This window comes from Nerophis ophidion, linkage group LG17, assembly GCF_033978795.1.
Source record: "Nerophis ophidion isolate RoL-2023_Sa linkage group LG17, RoL_Noph_v1.0, whole genome shotgun sequence".
NCBI lineage: Eukaryota > Metazoa > Chordata > Actinopteri > Syngnathiformes > Syngnathidae > Nerophis > Nerophis ophidion.
Window position 1 is genome coordinate 11,680,482 of NC_084627.1, and position 15,688 is coordinate 11,696,169.

At 39.4% G+C, this 15,688-nt stretch overlaps 1 protein-coding gene across 1 annotated transcript in view; it reads left to right on the top strand.

The window, feature by feature from the left end:
* The window catches only part of ggcx (gamma-glutamyl carboxylase), a 39,403-nt gene that overhangs the window by 1,069 nt on the left and 22,646 nt on the right, over positions 1–15,688 (top strand). The window contains exons 2-3 of the mRNA XM_061876285.1: positions 8,482–8,679; positions 8,749–8,907. Coding sequence (XP_061732269.1) covers positions 8,482–8,679; positions 8,749–8,907 — 357 coding nt within the window. The remainder of the gene's footprint in view (positions 1–8,481; positions 8,680–8,748; positions 8,908–15,688) is intronic.

The window sequence follows — 15,688 nt, forward strand, 5'->3', positions numbered from 1 at the left end:
CGCGGGCCAAATCTGGACCGCCGTGTAATTTAATTTGGCCCTTGAGGCAATATCAATTTAGCATTAGAGCTGGCCCGCCGGTGTTATATAGCGTCGGTGCCGCTGTAACACCGCATTCACCGCTAATACTCATACTTGCCAACCCTCCTAATTTTCCCGGGAGACTCCCGAAGTTCAGTGACCCTCCTGAAAATCTCCCGGGGCAACCATTCTCCCAAATTTCTACCGATTTCCACCTGGACAACTATATTGGGGGCGTGCATTTAAGGCACTGCCTTTAGCGTTCTCTACAACCTGTCGTCACATCCGCTTTTCCTCCATACTAACAGCGTGTCACATAATATTTGTGGCTTTTACACACACACACACACACACACACACAAGGGAATGCAAATACATACTTGGTCAACAGCCATGCAGGTCACACTGAGGGTGGCCGTATAAACAACTTTAGCACTGTTACAGATATGCGCCACACCGTGAACCCACACCAAACAAGAATGACAAACACATTTCAGGTGAAGATCCGCACCTTAACACAACAGAACAAATACCCAGAACCCCTTGCAGCACTAACTCTTCCGGGAAACTTCCAGCAAACTGACCAATAATTAACGTTTTATTCATGCATTTTCTCTTGCTACTTCAAGGCTTGAATGTTTGGTTCATTCATTATTATTAGCCTGTGGAAAAAATTTGATAATTACCTCAGAAGATTGCAAATAGAAAAAAAGGCATTCAATTTTTATTTACATTTTATTTGATATGCCATTGATATTTTTTTTTATTATTATTATTTGAAACTGGATTTTGCATGTCACTAAAGTTATATAAGCCTTGCTTGTTCAATATTTAATGCAAAACTTGCTTGGGTCCCTATTCAAAGGTTAATTTGTTCAACTTTGGCCCGCGGCTTTGTTCCGTTTAAAATTTTGGCCCAGTCTGTATTTGAGTTTGACACCCCTGCTCTAGATCAACAAAAGGGGGCGGAAAAAATGGAAAAAACACAAAATATGCAATATTTTAACCCAATGACTTTTTTAGGTGGAATATTTGAGATTATATAATTGAAGCCTTAATTTTGGATTTTGATATTTCATTATTTTTTGAGCTATGACACATGTACGAGGGATGTGTACTATGGCTATGAGGTTTTTTTTTTTAATTTTTTTATTTATTTTTTTTTTCCCCCCTTGGCCTCAGTCTGCACCCCCACTCCAGGGCCAAGGCTAAGACCGATTTTTTTTATTTTATTTTAATCTTCTATTCTTTTCTCCCATCCCCCCCTGTTTACCTGTATGTCATATTTTTTGTAAGGGGCGCTGGAAGCCGGCAGACCCATCAGCGATCCTGTTCTGTCTCCCTGTAATGTTTGTCTGATCTTGAATGGGATTGTGCTGAAAATTGTAATTTTCCTGACGGAATAAAAAAAGTACTATCTATCTATCTATCTATCTATCTATCTATCTATCTATCTATCTATCTATCTATCTATCTATCTATCTATCTATCTATCTATCTATCTATCTATCTATCTATCTATCTATCTATCTATCTATCTATCTATCTATCTATCTATCTATCTATCTATCTATCTATCTATCTATCTATCTATCTATCTATCTATCTATCTATCTATCTATCTATCTATCTATCTATCTATCTATCTATCTATCTATCTATCTATCTATCTATCTATCTATCTATCTATCTATCTATCTATCTATCTATCTATCTATCTATCTATCTATCTATCTATCTATCTATCTATCTATCTATCTATCTATCTATCTATCTATCTATCTATCTATCTATCTATCTATCTATCTATCTATCTATCTATCTATCTATCTATCTATCTATCTATCTATCTATCTATCTATCTATCTATCTATCTATCTATCTATCTATCTATCTATCTATCTATCTATCTATCTATCTATCTATCTATCTATCTATCTATCTATCTATCTATCTATCTATCTATCTATCTATCTATCTATCTATCTATCTATCTATCTATCTATCTATCTATCTATCTATCTATCTATCTATCTATCTATCTATCTATCTATCTATCTATCTATCTATCTATCTATCTATCTATCTATCTATCTATCTATCTATCTATCTATCTATCTATCTATCTATCTATCTATCTATCTATCTATCTATCTATCTATCTATCTATCTATCTATCTATCTATCTATCTATCTATCTATCTATCTATCTATCTATCTATCTATCTATCTATCTATCTATCTATCTATCTATCTATCTATCTATCTATCTATCTATCTATCTATCTATCTATCTATCTATCTATCTATCTATCTATCTATCTATCTATCTATCTATCTATCTATCTATCTATCTATCTATCTATCTATCTATCTATCTATCTATCTATCTATCTATCTATCTATCTATCTATCTATCTATCTATCTATCTATCTATCTATCTATCTATCTATCTATCTATCTATCTATCTATCTATCTATCTATCTATCTATCTATCTATCTATCTATCTATCTATCTATCTATCTATCTATCTATCTATCTATCTATCTATCTATCTATCTATCTATCTATCTATCTATCTATCTATCTATCTATCTATCTATCTATCTATCTATCTATCTATCTATCTATCTATCTATCTATCTATCTATCTATCTATCTATCTATCTATCTATCTATCTATCTATCTATCTATCTATCTATCTATCTATCTATCTATCTATGGCCATCCATCCATCCATCCAAAAACAAATCACACTAAAAAAATTGGGGATCCAAAAGTGTCCTACTTATTAAAGTGTTAAAAAATAAATTATACATTTTTTTACTGTTTACTTTTAGCACAATAATCTCGAGATCAACTTCAGATATATCCGTCAATTTTAAGTTTTATTGTTGTTTATGTTTATGTGTTTGTTTTAGGCCCTTCTTTAAAAAAACAGCTCAGTTTTTTATATGGCAAAACACAAAATATGCAACATTTTTTCCCAAAAATATCTCAAAATGGACAATTTAATGTGACGTAATTGAAGCCTTGAATAGGTCAATAGTTCAAAGAATGACCTGTGGGCTGCAAATGGGCCGCAGTTTGGACACCCCTGGAATAAGTGGTAGAAAATGGATGGATGGAAGGTTCTATAATCTTTACTCTCTATTATCTTACTTGGAGGGGAGGAAACAGGTGGTAGAGGTGAACAGCACCGTGTCCCCCCCCCTTCTCATTAAGCTGTGGAGTCCCCCAAGGCAGTATACTAGGGCCTTTACTGTTCCTAATATACGTTATCGACATGTCATCAGCATGCGACTGTGAATAGTTCCTGTTTGCAAGGACAAGTCACAGGTAGAAAAAATCCTCAATGCCGAACTCTGTAGAATTTGCACCTGGCTCGCTAACAACAAGCTATCCAGACACTTAGGTAAAACTAGACTGACCATTAGAGGTGGGCAAAAATATCGATATAGCAATACATCGCGATACGTTCTCTTCCGATTCAATATCGATACTCAAAGTTTGAATATCGATAAAAATAAAAATAAAAAATCATGTTTTTTAGACGGACTGTAAATGCAGTGCGACCTCCGCTCCGCCAGGTGTCGCTGTGCCGCTACCTCACTGCAAGGCGTTTGCACTCTTCTTCTCGTTTTTCCCTGGCTGTTGCAGTGAGGCAGTGGAGCTGAAAAAAACCCCCAAAACAAAACAAGCAAGCATGGAAGGTAAACTCAAACTAGAGACGCCCTCGAACTTTAAGGCAGATGTTTGGAAGTATTTTGGATTCCAAAGGAAAAGAGAGCACACAAGTGAGCTGGACAAAGACTATACGCTTTTTTTTATTTTTCTCATACATTTCAGCTCTGTGTGTTAAGTAACATTAAAGTGCTTCTGCAATATGTATGGATAGACATATTTTACTTTTCTACATACATTCAGTGAAGTGTTCAAACAGTCACACATAGTTCTTGTCCAGGGAGACAAGTGTGTGAACTTAATTTTGTCATTTAAGGTCAAAGGGAAGAAGCTGCACTTTATTTTGTATTTTCAATTTCAGTGTGTGTGACACACTGCATTTTATTTGGAGTATTTAATCTAAGTTCAGAAGAAACATGATGCACTGAGGTTTCAGTTCAGTTTGTGGACACTGACCCACACTGCACTTTGTGTCATTGTGCTCAGGGAGACTAATAATAATGCACACTGCACTTTTTGATGTGTTTCAGACGGTGTGTTGTTCATGCAAATATGTTGTAACTTGTGCTTGTATAGTTAAAATAAAATGGCATGGGTAACTTGAATTACATTTGCCTCAGTTTGTTCCGTGAATTATCACTATCAAATTTTAAGATGCATAATGCATTTTACATTTTTCAGTTAACTATGTAGAATATTGCAATATATCGCATGTATCGCAAAACTTTTAATATTGCAATATCGTATCGTATCGTGACACAAGTATCGTGATGCGTATCGTATCGTGAGATCCTTGGCAATACCCAGCCCTACTGACCATACGTCCTCTTTTCCCCGCACATGTCCTCTTTTGCAGGACTGTCCGGGGTGTCCGGGCGGGGTTTCTTAAATGCCTCAAATGTCCGGCTTTTTGTGTCAAGATTGTGTGTATTTCCAATATACGTTCAGGGTCGGACACGCAGCAACAATCGTGAGGGAGAGCAGCGACAGATAGCGAGCGTGACAGCAAGGTAGAGGGGATGGGGGGTGGGGTTTGGGTCCGGTGAGGGAAGGACGTGTGGTCAAGACCTAGCCCGGGCTAGGTCCATGACCACATGTCCTCTTTTCACCGGACATGTCCACTTTTGCGGAGCTGCCAGGGCGGAGTTTCTTAAATACCGCAAATGTCCGGCATTTTGAGTATTGTTTACACAACGTGCAGTACGCTACTTAAAGGCCTACTGAAATGAGATTTTCTTATTTAAAACGGGGATAGCAGGTCCATTCTATGTGTCATACTTGATCATTTTGCGATATTGCCATATTTTTGCTGAAAGGATTTAGTAGAGAACATCCACGATAAAGATCGCAACTTTTGGTCGCTAATAAAAAAGCCTTGCCTGTACCGGAAGTAGCAGACGATGTGCGCATGACGTCACGGGTGTGAGGGCTCTTCACATCTGAACATTGTTTACAATCATGGCCACCAGCAGCGGGGGCGATTCGGACCGAGAAAGCGACGATTTCCCCATTAATTTGAGTGAGAATGAAAGATTCTTTGATGAGGAAAGCGAGAGTGAATGACTAGGGGGAAAAAAATGACTAAAGGGCAGTGGGAGCGATTCAGATAGGGAAGATGCTGTGAGAGGCGCCGTGGCAGCCGTGGGGATGGCAGGACCACTCGGCCAGGCCCAACCACAACAAGGGATAGAGCCATACCGCTTTGAACCAGACGCTGACGGTCAGGAGGACGCTGCTGATATTGATGCTGGAGTAGCACACGATATAGATCGCCTTCAGAATACAGGATGGTAAAATGTTATTTATTTTTCGAAATGATCGCTGGTAATACACTGTAATTTGTGTGTGTGGTCCAATCCAGCCGTGTTCGCTTGACATCTCTACAATTTCCCCATTAATTTGAGCGAGGATGAAAGATTTGTGGATGAGGAAATTTAGAGTGAAGGACTAGGGAAAAAAAAAAGGCGATTGCATTGGGAGCGATTCAGATGTTTAATTAGACACATTTACTAGGATAATTCTGGGAAACCCCTTATCTTTCTATTGTGTTGCTAGTGTTTTAGTGAGTTAAATAGTACCTGATAGTCGGAGGGGTGTGTCCACGGGTGTGTTGACGCCAGTCTCTGAGTGAAGTCACGAAGTTTCAGCAGTACAGAAGCTCTGCTTATATCCGGTAAGAGGCGACTTATTACCACAAATTTCTCACCGAAAACTGCTGGTTGACATTTAGTCGGGATCCATGTTCGCTTGACCGCTCTGATCCATAGTAAAGCTTTACCTCCGGAAATTTTAAACAAGGAAACATCGTGTGTTTGTGTGGCTAAAGGCTAAAATGTTCCCACCTCCATCTTTCTACTTTGACTTCTCCATTATTAATTGAACAAATCGCAAAAGATTCAGCAACATAGATGTCCAAAATACTGTGTAATTAGGTGATGAAAAGAGACGACTTTTAGCCGTAAGTGCTGCTGGCTAATATGTCCCCTCCAACCAATAACGTCACAAACACGCGTCATTGGTTCCGCGACGTTTTCAACAGGAAACTCCGCGGGAAATTTGAAGTTGCAATTTAGTAAACTAAAAAGGCCGTATTGGCATGTGTTGCAATGTTAATATTTCACCATGTCTAGCATTAAAAGATTACAGTTGGTACAAAATGCGGCTGCTAGACTTTTGACAAGAACAAGAAAGTTTGATCACATTACGCCTGTACTGGCTCACCTGCACTGGCTTCCTGTGCACTTAAGATGTGACTTTAAGGTTTTACTACTTACGTATAAAATACTACACGGTCTAGCTCCATCCTATCTTGCCGATTGTATTGTACCATATGTCCCGGCAAGAAATCTGCGTTCAAAGGACTCCGGCTTATTAGTGATCCCCAAAGCCCAAAAAAAGTCTGCGGGCTGTAGAGCTTTTTCATTTCGGGCTCCAGTACTCTGGAATGCCCTCCCGGTAACAGTTCGAGATGCTACCTCAGTAGAAGCATTTAAGTCTCACCTTAAAACTCATTTGTATACTCTAGCCTTTAAATAGACTCCCTTGTTAGACCAGTTGATCTGCCGTTTCTTTTCTTTTTCTTCTATGTCCCACTCTCCTTTTGTGGAGGGAGTCCGGTCCGATCCGGTGGCCATGTGCTGCTTGCCTGTGTATCGGCTGGGGACATCTCTGCGCTGCTGATCCGCCTCCGCTTGGGATGGTTTCCTGCTGGCTCCGCTGTGAACGGGAACGGGACTCTCGCTGCTGTGTTGGATCCGCTTTGGACTGGACTCTCGCGACTGTGTTGGATCCATTATGGATTGATCTTTCACAGTATCATGTTCTCATATGTTCTCATAGTCATCAGTATCATCAGTATCACAGTATCATGTTCTCATAGTCATCATTGTCACCGACGTCCCACTGGGTCATTATTGTCACCGATGTCCCACTGTGTGTGAGTTTTCCTTGCCCTTATGTGGGCCTACCGAGGATGTCGTAGTGGTTTGTGCAGCCCCTTGAGACACTAGTGATTTAGGGCTATATAAGTAAACATTGATTGATTGATTGATTGATCATTGATATATAAACTATCAGACTGCGTGGTCGCTAGTAGGCCTTTAATATGTCCGTGTGGAAATTCGTTCGGTACACCTCCGCACCGAACCGGAAACCCCGTACCGAAACGGTTCGATGAAATACCAGTACCGTTACACCCTTAATATACTCTTTTGATTAATTTGTGGGATGATTGTATTATGTTGATAGTATATCCAATCCACTTTATTTATATAGCACATTTAAACAACAATAACGTTTCCAAAGTGCTGCACAGCCATGTTAAAAACAATATTATGCTCCACCAATGACTGAATAAAACAAAAAATGAATAAAAATAAAACCAATAAAAACAAATATGATTAAAAACTATTTTAAAGGGTAAAATCAATTAAAACAGTAAAATAAAAATCAAAGTGTATAAAAAACACAGAGGACCACACAACTCACGTAGTGTTAAAAGCCAAAGAATAAAAGTGGGTCTTAAGACGAGACTTAAAACACTCCACTGTGGAAGCAGTTTGAACATGGAGGAGCAGAGTGTTCCAGACCTTAGGGCCGACCACAGAGAAGGACCTGTCTCCCCTGGTCTTAAGTCTGGTCTTGGGCACCACGAGCTGGAACTGGCTCTCGGACCTCAAAGCGCGCGCAGGAATGTAAATTTGGATGAGGTCCGAGATATATTGAGGTGCCAGTCCATGTAAAGAATTAAAAACAAACAGCAATGTTTTAAAATCAATTCTAAAATGAACAGGGAGCCAGTGCAAACTCTGAAGAATTGGGGTTATATGCTGGCGTTTCCTGGCCCCTGTTAAAAGTCCTGCTGCCGCGTTCTGGACTAACTGCAACCGGGAGAGAGCTTTTTGGCTAATGCCAGCATAAAGTGCATTGCAGTAGTCCAGGCCACTTGAAATAAAAGCATGCACCACTTCTTCAAAAAGGTTAAAAGATAAAAACGGTTTAACCTTTACTAAAAGACGAAGGTGATAAAAACACGATTAGTATTTTTATACTATATAAACATATCGTTTATACCATATATAAACTATATGTTTATATATGGTATAAACATATAGTTCATGGTATAAACTGTATGTTTATACCATGAACTGATTAAAGTGGACCCCGACTTAAAGAAGTTGAAAATGTATTCGGGCGTTACCATTAACTGGTCAATTGTACGGAATATGTACTGTACTCTGCAATCTACTAATAAAAGTTTCAATCAATCAAAGGTGCTCTCCTGGGCAATGATGGCGAGCAAAAGACTGCAAAGAAAACTTCCACCGCTAAGAAACTACATCCACCTAAAAGTAAGATGGAGCAACTCTTCGGCTTCAAGAAGGAAGATGTGACGTCATGGCGCAGCCTGGTGACCCTCCTGAACCGCCCCATGGACCCTGCATCCCTGGGCATCTTTCGCTGCATGTTTGGTGAATGACTAGTAAAGCTACAAATAAACCTGCGCGATGAGGGAGATATCATCACGTGTGTCTGTGCAGGCTTGCTGATGGCCATCGACATCACACAGGAGCGGGGCCTGAGTCACGTGGACTACAAGTACCTGGACGGCGCCCCCGTGTGCCGCTTCCCGCTCTTCAACTTCCTCAAGCCGCTGCCCATGGACTGGATGTACATGGTCTATCTGGTGATGTTCATCGGTGGGGTGTTGTTTTTTGTTGTTGTTGTTGTTTTTGCACCCGCGCCGCACTCCCATTCATTGGCTATTGTCGTAGGGCAGTGATTTTCAACTGGTGTGCCGTGGTTAAATGATCTCATTTCACCTATTTGGGTTAAAAATATTTTTTTACAAACCAGTAATTATAGTCTGCAAATGATGTGTTGGTTCTGTCCAGCGTTCGGCAGAGTAACCGTGTAATACTCTTCCATATCAGTAGGTGGCAGCCGGTAGCTAATTGCTTTGTAGATGTCGGAAACAGGGGCTTCACGGTGGCAGAGGGGTTAGTGCGTCTGCCTCACAATACGAAGGTCCTGCAGTCCTGGGATCAAATCCAGGCTCGGATCTTTCTGTGTGGAGTTTGCATGTCCTCCCTGTGAATGCGTGGGTTCCCTCCGGGTACTCCGGCTTCCTCCCACCTCCAAAGACATGCACCTGGGGATAGGTTGATTGGCAACACTAAATTGGCCCTAGTGTGTGAATGTGAGTGTGAATGTTGTCTGTGTTGGCCCTGCGATGAGGTGGCAACTTGTCCAGGGTGTACCCCGCCTTCCGCCCGATTGTAGCTGAGATAGGCGCCAGCGCCCCCCACGACCCCGAAAGGGAATATGCGGTAGAAAATGGATGGATGGATGTCGGAAACAGCAGGAGGCAGCGTGCAGGTAAAACGGTGTCTAATGCTAAAACCAAAAATAAACAAAAGGTGAGTGCCCCTAAGAAAAGGCATTGAAGCTTAGGGAAGGCTATGCAGAACAAAACTAAAACTGAACTGGGTACAAAGTAAACAATAACAGATTGCTGGACGACCGCAAAGACTTACTGTGGAGCAGATGCGGCGTCCACAATGTACATCCGAACATGACATGACAATCAACAATGTCCCCACAAAGAAGGATAAAAACAACTGAAATATTCTTGATTGCAAAGTAGATGCGGGAAATATCGCTCAAAGGAAGACATGAAACTGCTACAGAAAAAAAGAAAAAGCCACCAAAATAGGATCGCGGGACAAGAAGTAAAACACTACACAGGAAAACAGCAAAAAAGTCCAAATAAGTCAGGGCGTGATGTGACAGGTGGTGACAGTACACCTACTTTGAGACAAGAGCTATATCGATGCATGCTTGGTTATGCTTTAAAGTCATATCCAACAATTGCAACAACGACTTTTTACTGTCAACTGAGTTTTTTTATGTTTTCTGCTGGTGGTCTGCCTCTGGATTTTTTCAACACCAAAAAAATGTGCCTTGGCTCACAAAAGGTTGAAAAACACTGCCGGAGGGGATGTACTCTGTGGGGAAGCTGGACATGAAAGCACACATTCGCCCCTTTTAAGACCGTCTGCCTAAAACTGTTCGTACAAAACCCAAAAGCAGTGAAGTTGTCACATTCTGTAAATGGTAAATAAAAACAGAATACAATGATTTGCAAATCCTTTTCAATCTATATTGTAGAATATATGTAGAATATATTTATAATATTCATATATTATATGTATAATATATGTTAGACATTATTTATTATTATTGTTGTCTATTGTGAGCGAACTGTGGTGCTGAATTTCCCCAGGGATCAATAAAGTACTTTCTATTCTATTCTATTCTATTCTATTGAATAGACTGCAAGACAAGATATATAACGTTCAAACTGGAAACCTGTGTTATTTTTTGCAAGTATTAGCTCATTTGAAATTTAATGCCTGCAACATGTTTCAAAAAAGCTGGCACAAGTGGCAAAACAGACTGAGAAAGTTGAGAAATGGTCATCAAACACTTATTTGGAACATCTCACAGGTGAACAGGCTAATTGGGAACAGGTGGGTGCCAGTTGGGTATAAAAGGAGCTTCCAATGAAATGCTCAGTCATTCACAAACAAGGACGGGGCGAGGGTCACCACTTTGTCAACAAATGCGTGAGCAAATTGTCCCAACAGTTTAAGAACATAATTTCTCAACAATATATTGCAAGGAATTTAGGGATTTCATCATCTACGGTGGGTCCATAATATCATACAAAAATTCAGAGAATCTGGAGAAATCACTGCAATGCCAAAAACCAACATTGAATGCCTGTGACCTTCGATCCCTCGGGTGGTACTCCATCAGTGTGTAAAGGATATCATCACATGGGCTCAGGAACACTTCACAAAACCACTGTCAGTAACTGCAATTTGTCGCTACATCTGTGAGTGCAAGTTAAAATCTCTATGATGCAAATCAAAAGACGTTTATCAACAACACCCAGAAATGCTGAGTCCGAACTTATCTAAGATGGACTGATTTACTGAGTGTTGTTAAAAGGAAAGGCCAGGTAACACAGTGGTAAAAATGCCCCTGTGCCAATTTATTTGCAGTGTGTTGCTGCAATTAAATTCTAAGTTAATGATTATTTGCAAAAAAAAAATACGTTTCTCAGTTTGAATATAAAATATCTTGTCTTCGCAGTCTACCCAATTGAATATAAGTTGAAAAGGATTTGCAAATTTATGTATTCTGTTTTTATTTACAAATTACACAACATGACCACTTTACTGGTTTTGTAGAATGACAGAAATATTTTTTTTCCTAAACATGTTAATGTTTAAAAATCCATAATCGTTTCCTTTAATACCGGGGTGTCATTGAGGGCCACATCACAGCCCTCAAAGGGCCAATTGGAACAGCGAGTATTATTTGAATTTGCCGATGCATTTTATTACATATTTTTTTACGTGTACTGTAAAAAAAAAAAGAAAAAAAAGGCAACTCAGTCACCAAAATGTAAGTGTACAATATACAGTGTTTTTTTTTTTTTTTTTTACAACATAATGGGAGAGCAGTACCCCAGTTTTTTTATTCTAAAAACTGAGCTCAGCTTTTTACCGTAAAAAAAAAAATGTGGCGACGTTTTTTAATTTACAGTAATAAATCGTGAAAACAACTATCGTAGATTTTATATGTACAGCAAACTAGCATCTCAGTCAACAGAATTTTACCGTACAGTGGTAGAGTTTTTACATTTACAGGCCCTGCAATGAGGTGGTGACTTGTCCAGGGGCAGGGGTGGGGAACCTTTTTGGCTGAGAGAGCCATGAAAGCCAAATATTTCAAAATGTATTTCTGTGAGAGCCATATAATCTTTTTTAAACACTGAATACAACTAAATGCGTGCATTTTTAAGACCAACATTTTTACAGTATAATAAGTCTCTTATTCTTTTTAAAAATGGTAAATGGTTGTACTTGTATAGCGCTTTTCTACCCCTTTTTAAGGAGCCCAAAGCGCTTTGACACTACTTCCACATTCACCCATTCACACACACATTCACACACTGATGGCGGGAGCTGCCATGCAAGGCGCTAACCACCACCCATCAGGAGCAGGGGTGAAATGTCTTGCTCAAGGACACAACGGATGTGACTAAGATGGTAGAAGGTGGGGATTGAACCAGTAACCCTCAGATTGCTGGCACAGCCACTGTCCCAACTTTGCCACGCTGTCCCCAAGATAATAACATTGGTATTCTAAAGCTAACCAATAATAAATACGATACTTCTTACAATTAAAGCGACTACTTGAACATGTGCGATAAAATGCATGAGAATTTTTTATAATTTGAACATTATTTTTAACACTGATTACAGGCGGAATTATTAATTACTTATCGTGTTAAGCAATGTCAGCTAAGATTTATCTGAGAGCCGGACTCAGTCATCAAAAGAGCCACATCTGGCTCTAGAGCCATAGGTTCCCTACCCCTGATCTAGGGTGTACCCCCGCCTTCCGCCTGAATGCAGCTGAGATAGGCTCCAGCACCCCCCACCACCCCAAAAGGCACAAGCGGTAGAAAATTGGATGGATGCTGTTAAAAACTCTGTAAATTGTACAGAAAAATCTATTATTTTTGCATTGCACATTTTAATTTGACTATGAAATCGTAAGTCCAGCAGATATTTCGGTATTTATTTCCATTTTGACACATTTTTGAGGGAACATTATGACAATATATCTGTTGCAATATTGGATAACATGTAAATTTCCAATGTATGCAATTTAATGCTGTACATATATATTTTTTCTGTCAAAATGGGAAGAACGAATACATGTAAGAAAAGATAAGGTACTTTATTGGCACATATTATTTCCAGGCACACATTAAATAATGCGGCGGGCTATTCGTGGCCCCCGGGCCTTGAGTTTGACACCTGTGCTTTAATGCGTCGTTAAAGTTGTCTATATCAGGTTTATTTTTGTCGAGCTGCTTCTTCTAAACTTCCTTTCGAACTGCCTGAATAAGTGACTATTCTGCATGGTTACTCACATAAATGTGTGAAAGCGCCCACACACACACACAGACACACACACACACACACACACACACACACATGACAAGGGTGGCTCAAACCATATATCATGAAACACGAGTGTGTGCCGCTTTAACCCTTGTGGAATGTTCATATCGTTGTTACTTAGCCGGCGTTTGTGGGTCTGATGGACCCGTTGCATTTTGTGGCTTTTAATGCCTCACAATCAAACACTTTTATGTTAAAATACTGAACAGGTGTTTATTGGGATATGGTAAATATCTGGCTTCACGGTGGCAGAGGGGTTAGTGCGTCTGCCTCACAATACGAAGGTCCTGCAGTCCTGGGTTCAAATCCAGGCTCGGGATCTTTCTGTGTGGAGTTTGCATGTTCTCCCCGTGAATGCGTGGGTTCCCTCCGGGTACTCCGGCTTCCTCCCACTTCCAAAGACATGCACCTGGGGATAGGTTGATTGGCAACACTAAATGGGCCCTAGTGTGTGAATGTTGTCTGTCTATCTGTGTTGGCCCTGCGATGAGGTGGCGACTTGTCCAGGGTGTACTCCGCCTTCCGCCCGATTGTAGCTGAGATAGGCGCCAGCGCCCCCCGCGACCCCGAAAGGGAATAAGCGGTAGAAAATGGATGGATGGATGGACATAAAAGTGTTTGATTGTGAGGCATTAAAAGCCACAAAATGCAACGGGTCCATCAGACCCACAGACGCTGGCTGAGTTACAACAATATAAACGTGCATGGACATTTTCCCTGCCAGTTTCTGCACCTGCGGTTCCCACTCAATATTAACTATGAAGAATAAAACACTGATTATTGACAACATATGAACACCACGCCCCCTCTTGATCGACATCTTTTAAAATCAAGCAAAACGCAACAAAAATGCAACAAACAGCAAAATATGAACGCGAAGGGTAAAAAAAAAAACACCTACAATTTGATACATCTTATATATCACTAAACTTGAAAACTTTGTTGTAAAAATCTCCTTCCACGGCTGTCCCTGACACCCACATTTCAGGTTGGTCGCTCTGGAAACACTCTGTGGAAACGCTCCCCACCCACACTGCTTGGTGCCTCATCTGAGTTGCTGTGACTTATATTATGGATGGCGTGGCGCAGTGGAAGAGTGGTTGTGCGCAACCCGAGCGTCCCTGGTTCAAATCCCACCTAGTACCAACCTCGTCACGTCCGTTGTGTCCTGAGCAAGACACTTCACCCTTGCTCCTGATGGGTGCTGGTTGGCGCCTTGCATGGCAGCTCCCTCCATCAGTGTGTGCATGTGTGTGTGAATGGGTAAATGTGGAAGTAATGTCAAAGCGCTTTGAGTACCTTGAAGGTAGAAAAGCGCTATACAAGTACAACCCATTTATCATTTATTTATTAAAATAATAACTAGTTTTTAATGCAAAAGCACAGATTACAACAATTGAAATACTTTGTATAGTTCAAGACTTACATTCATTTGAAAACATAACTGCAAATCATAATGGCTGCGACAGTTTGCATCTTAAAGATATAAAAAAATTATTTGGGAATGACCGGCAGGCCAGATTGAAAAGCTTATGGGGCCGCATGTGGCCCCCCGGCCTTAATTTGTCCAGGTCTGTTTTACTGTAATGTGTTAATAATTTCACACATAAGCCCCTCCAGAGCAGGGGTCAGCAACCTTTTTGAAACCAAGAGTTACTTCTTGGGTACTGATTAATGCGAAGGGCTACCAGTTTGATACACACTTAAATAAATTGCCGGAAATAGCCAATTTGCTCAATTTACTTTTAATATGTATATATATATATAAATGGGTATTTCTGTCTGTCATTCCGTCGTACATTTTTTTTTCCTTTTACGAAAGGTTTTTTGTAGAGAATAAATGATGAAAAAAACCCACTTAATTGAACGGTTGAAAAGAGGAGAAAAGAGGAAACATGAAAATTCAATATTGAAACATAGTTCATCTTCAATTTCGACTCTTTAAAATTCAAAATTCAACCAAAAAAAAAAGACAAAAAGTAACTAATTCGAATCTTTTTGAAAAAATTAAAAACATAATTTATGGAACATTAGTAATTTTTCCTGATTAATATTAATTTAAAAATTTTGATGACATGTTTTAAATAGGTTAAAATCCAATCTGCATTTTGTTAGAATATATAACAAATTGGACCAAGCTATATTTCTAACAAAGAGAAATCATTATTTCTTCTAGATTTTCCAGAACAAAAATTTTAAGAGATTTAAAAGACTTTGAAATAAGATTTAAATTTGATCCTAAAGATTTTCTAGATTTGCCGGAATCATTTTTTTGAATTTTAATTATAATAAGTTTGAAGAAATATTTCACAAATATTCTTTGTCGAATAAACAGAAGCTAAAATGAAAAATTAAATTAAAATGTATTTATTATTCTTTACAATAAAAAAATATATATTTACTTGAACATTGATTTAAATTGTCAGGAAAGAAG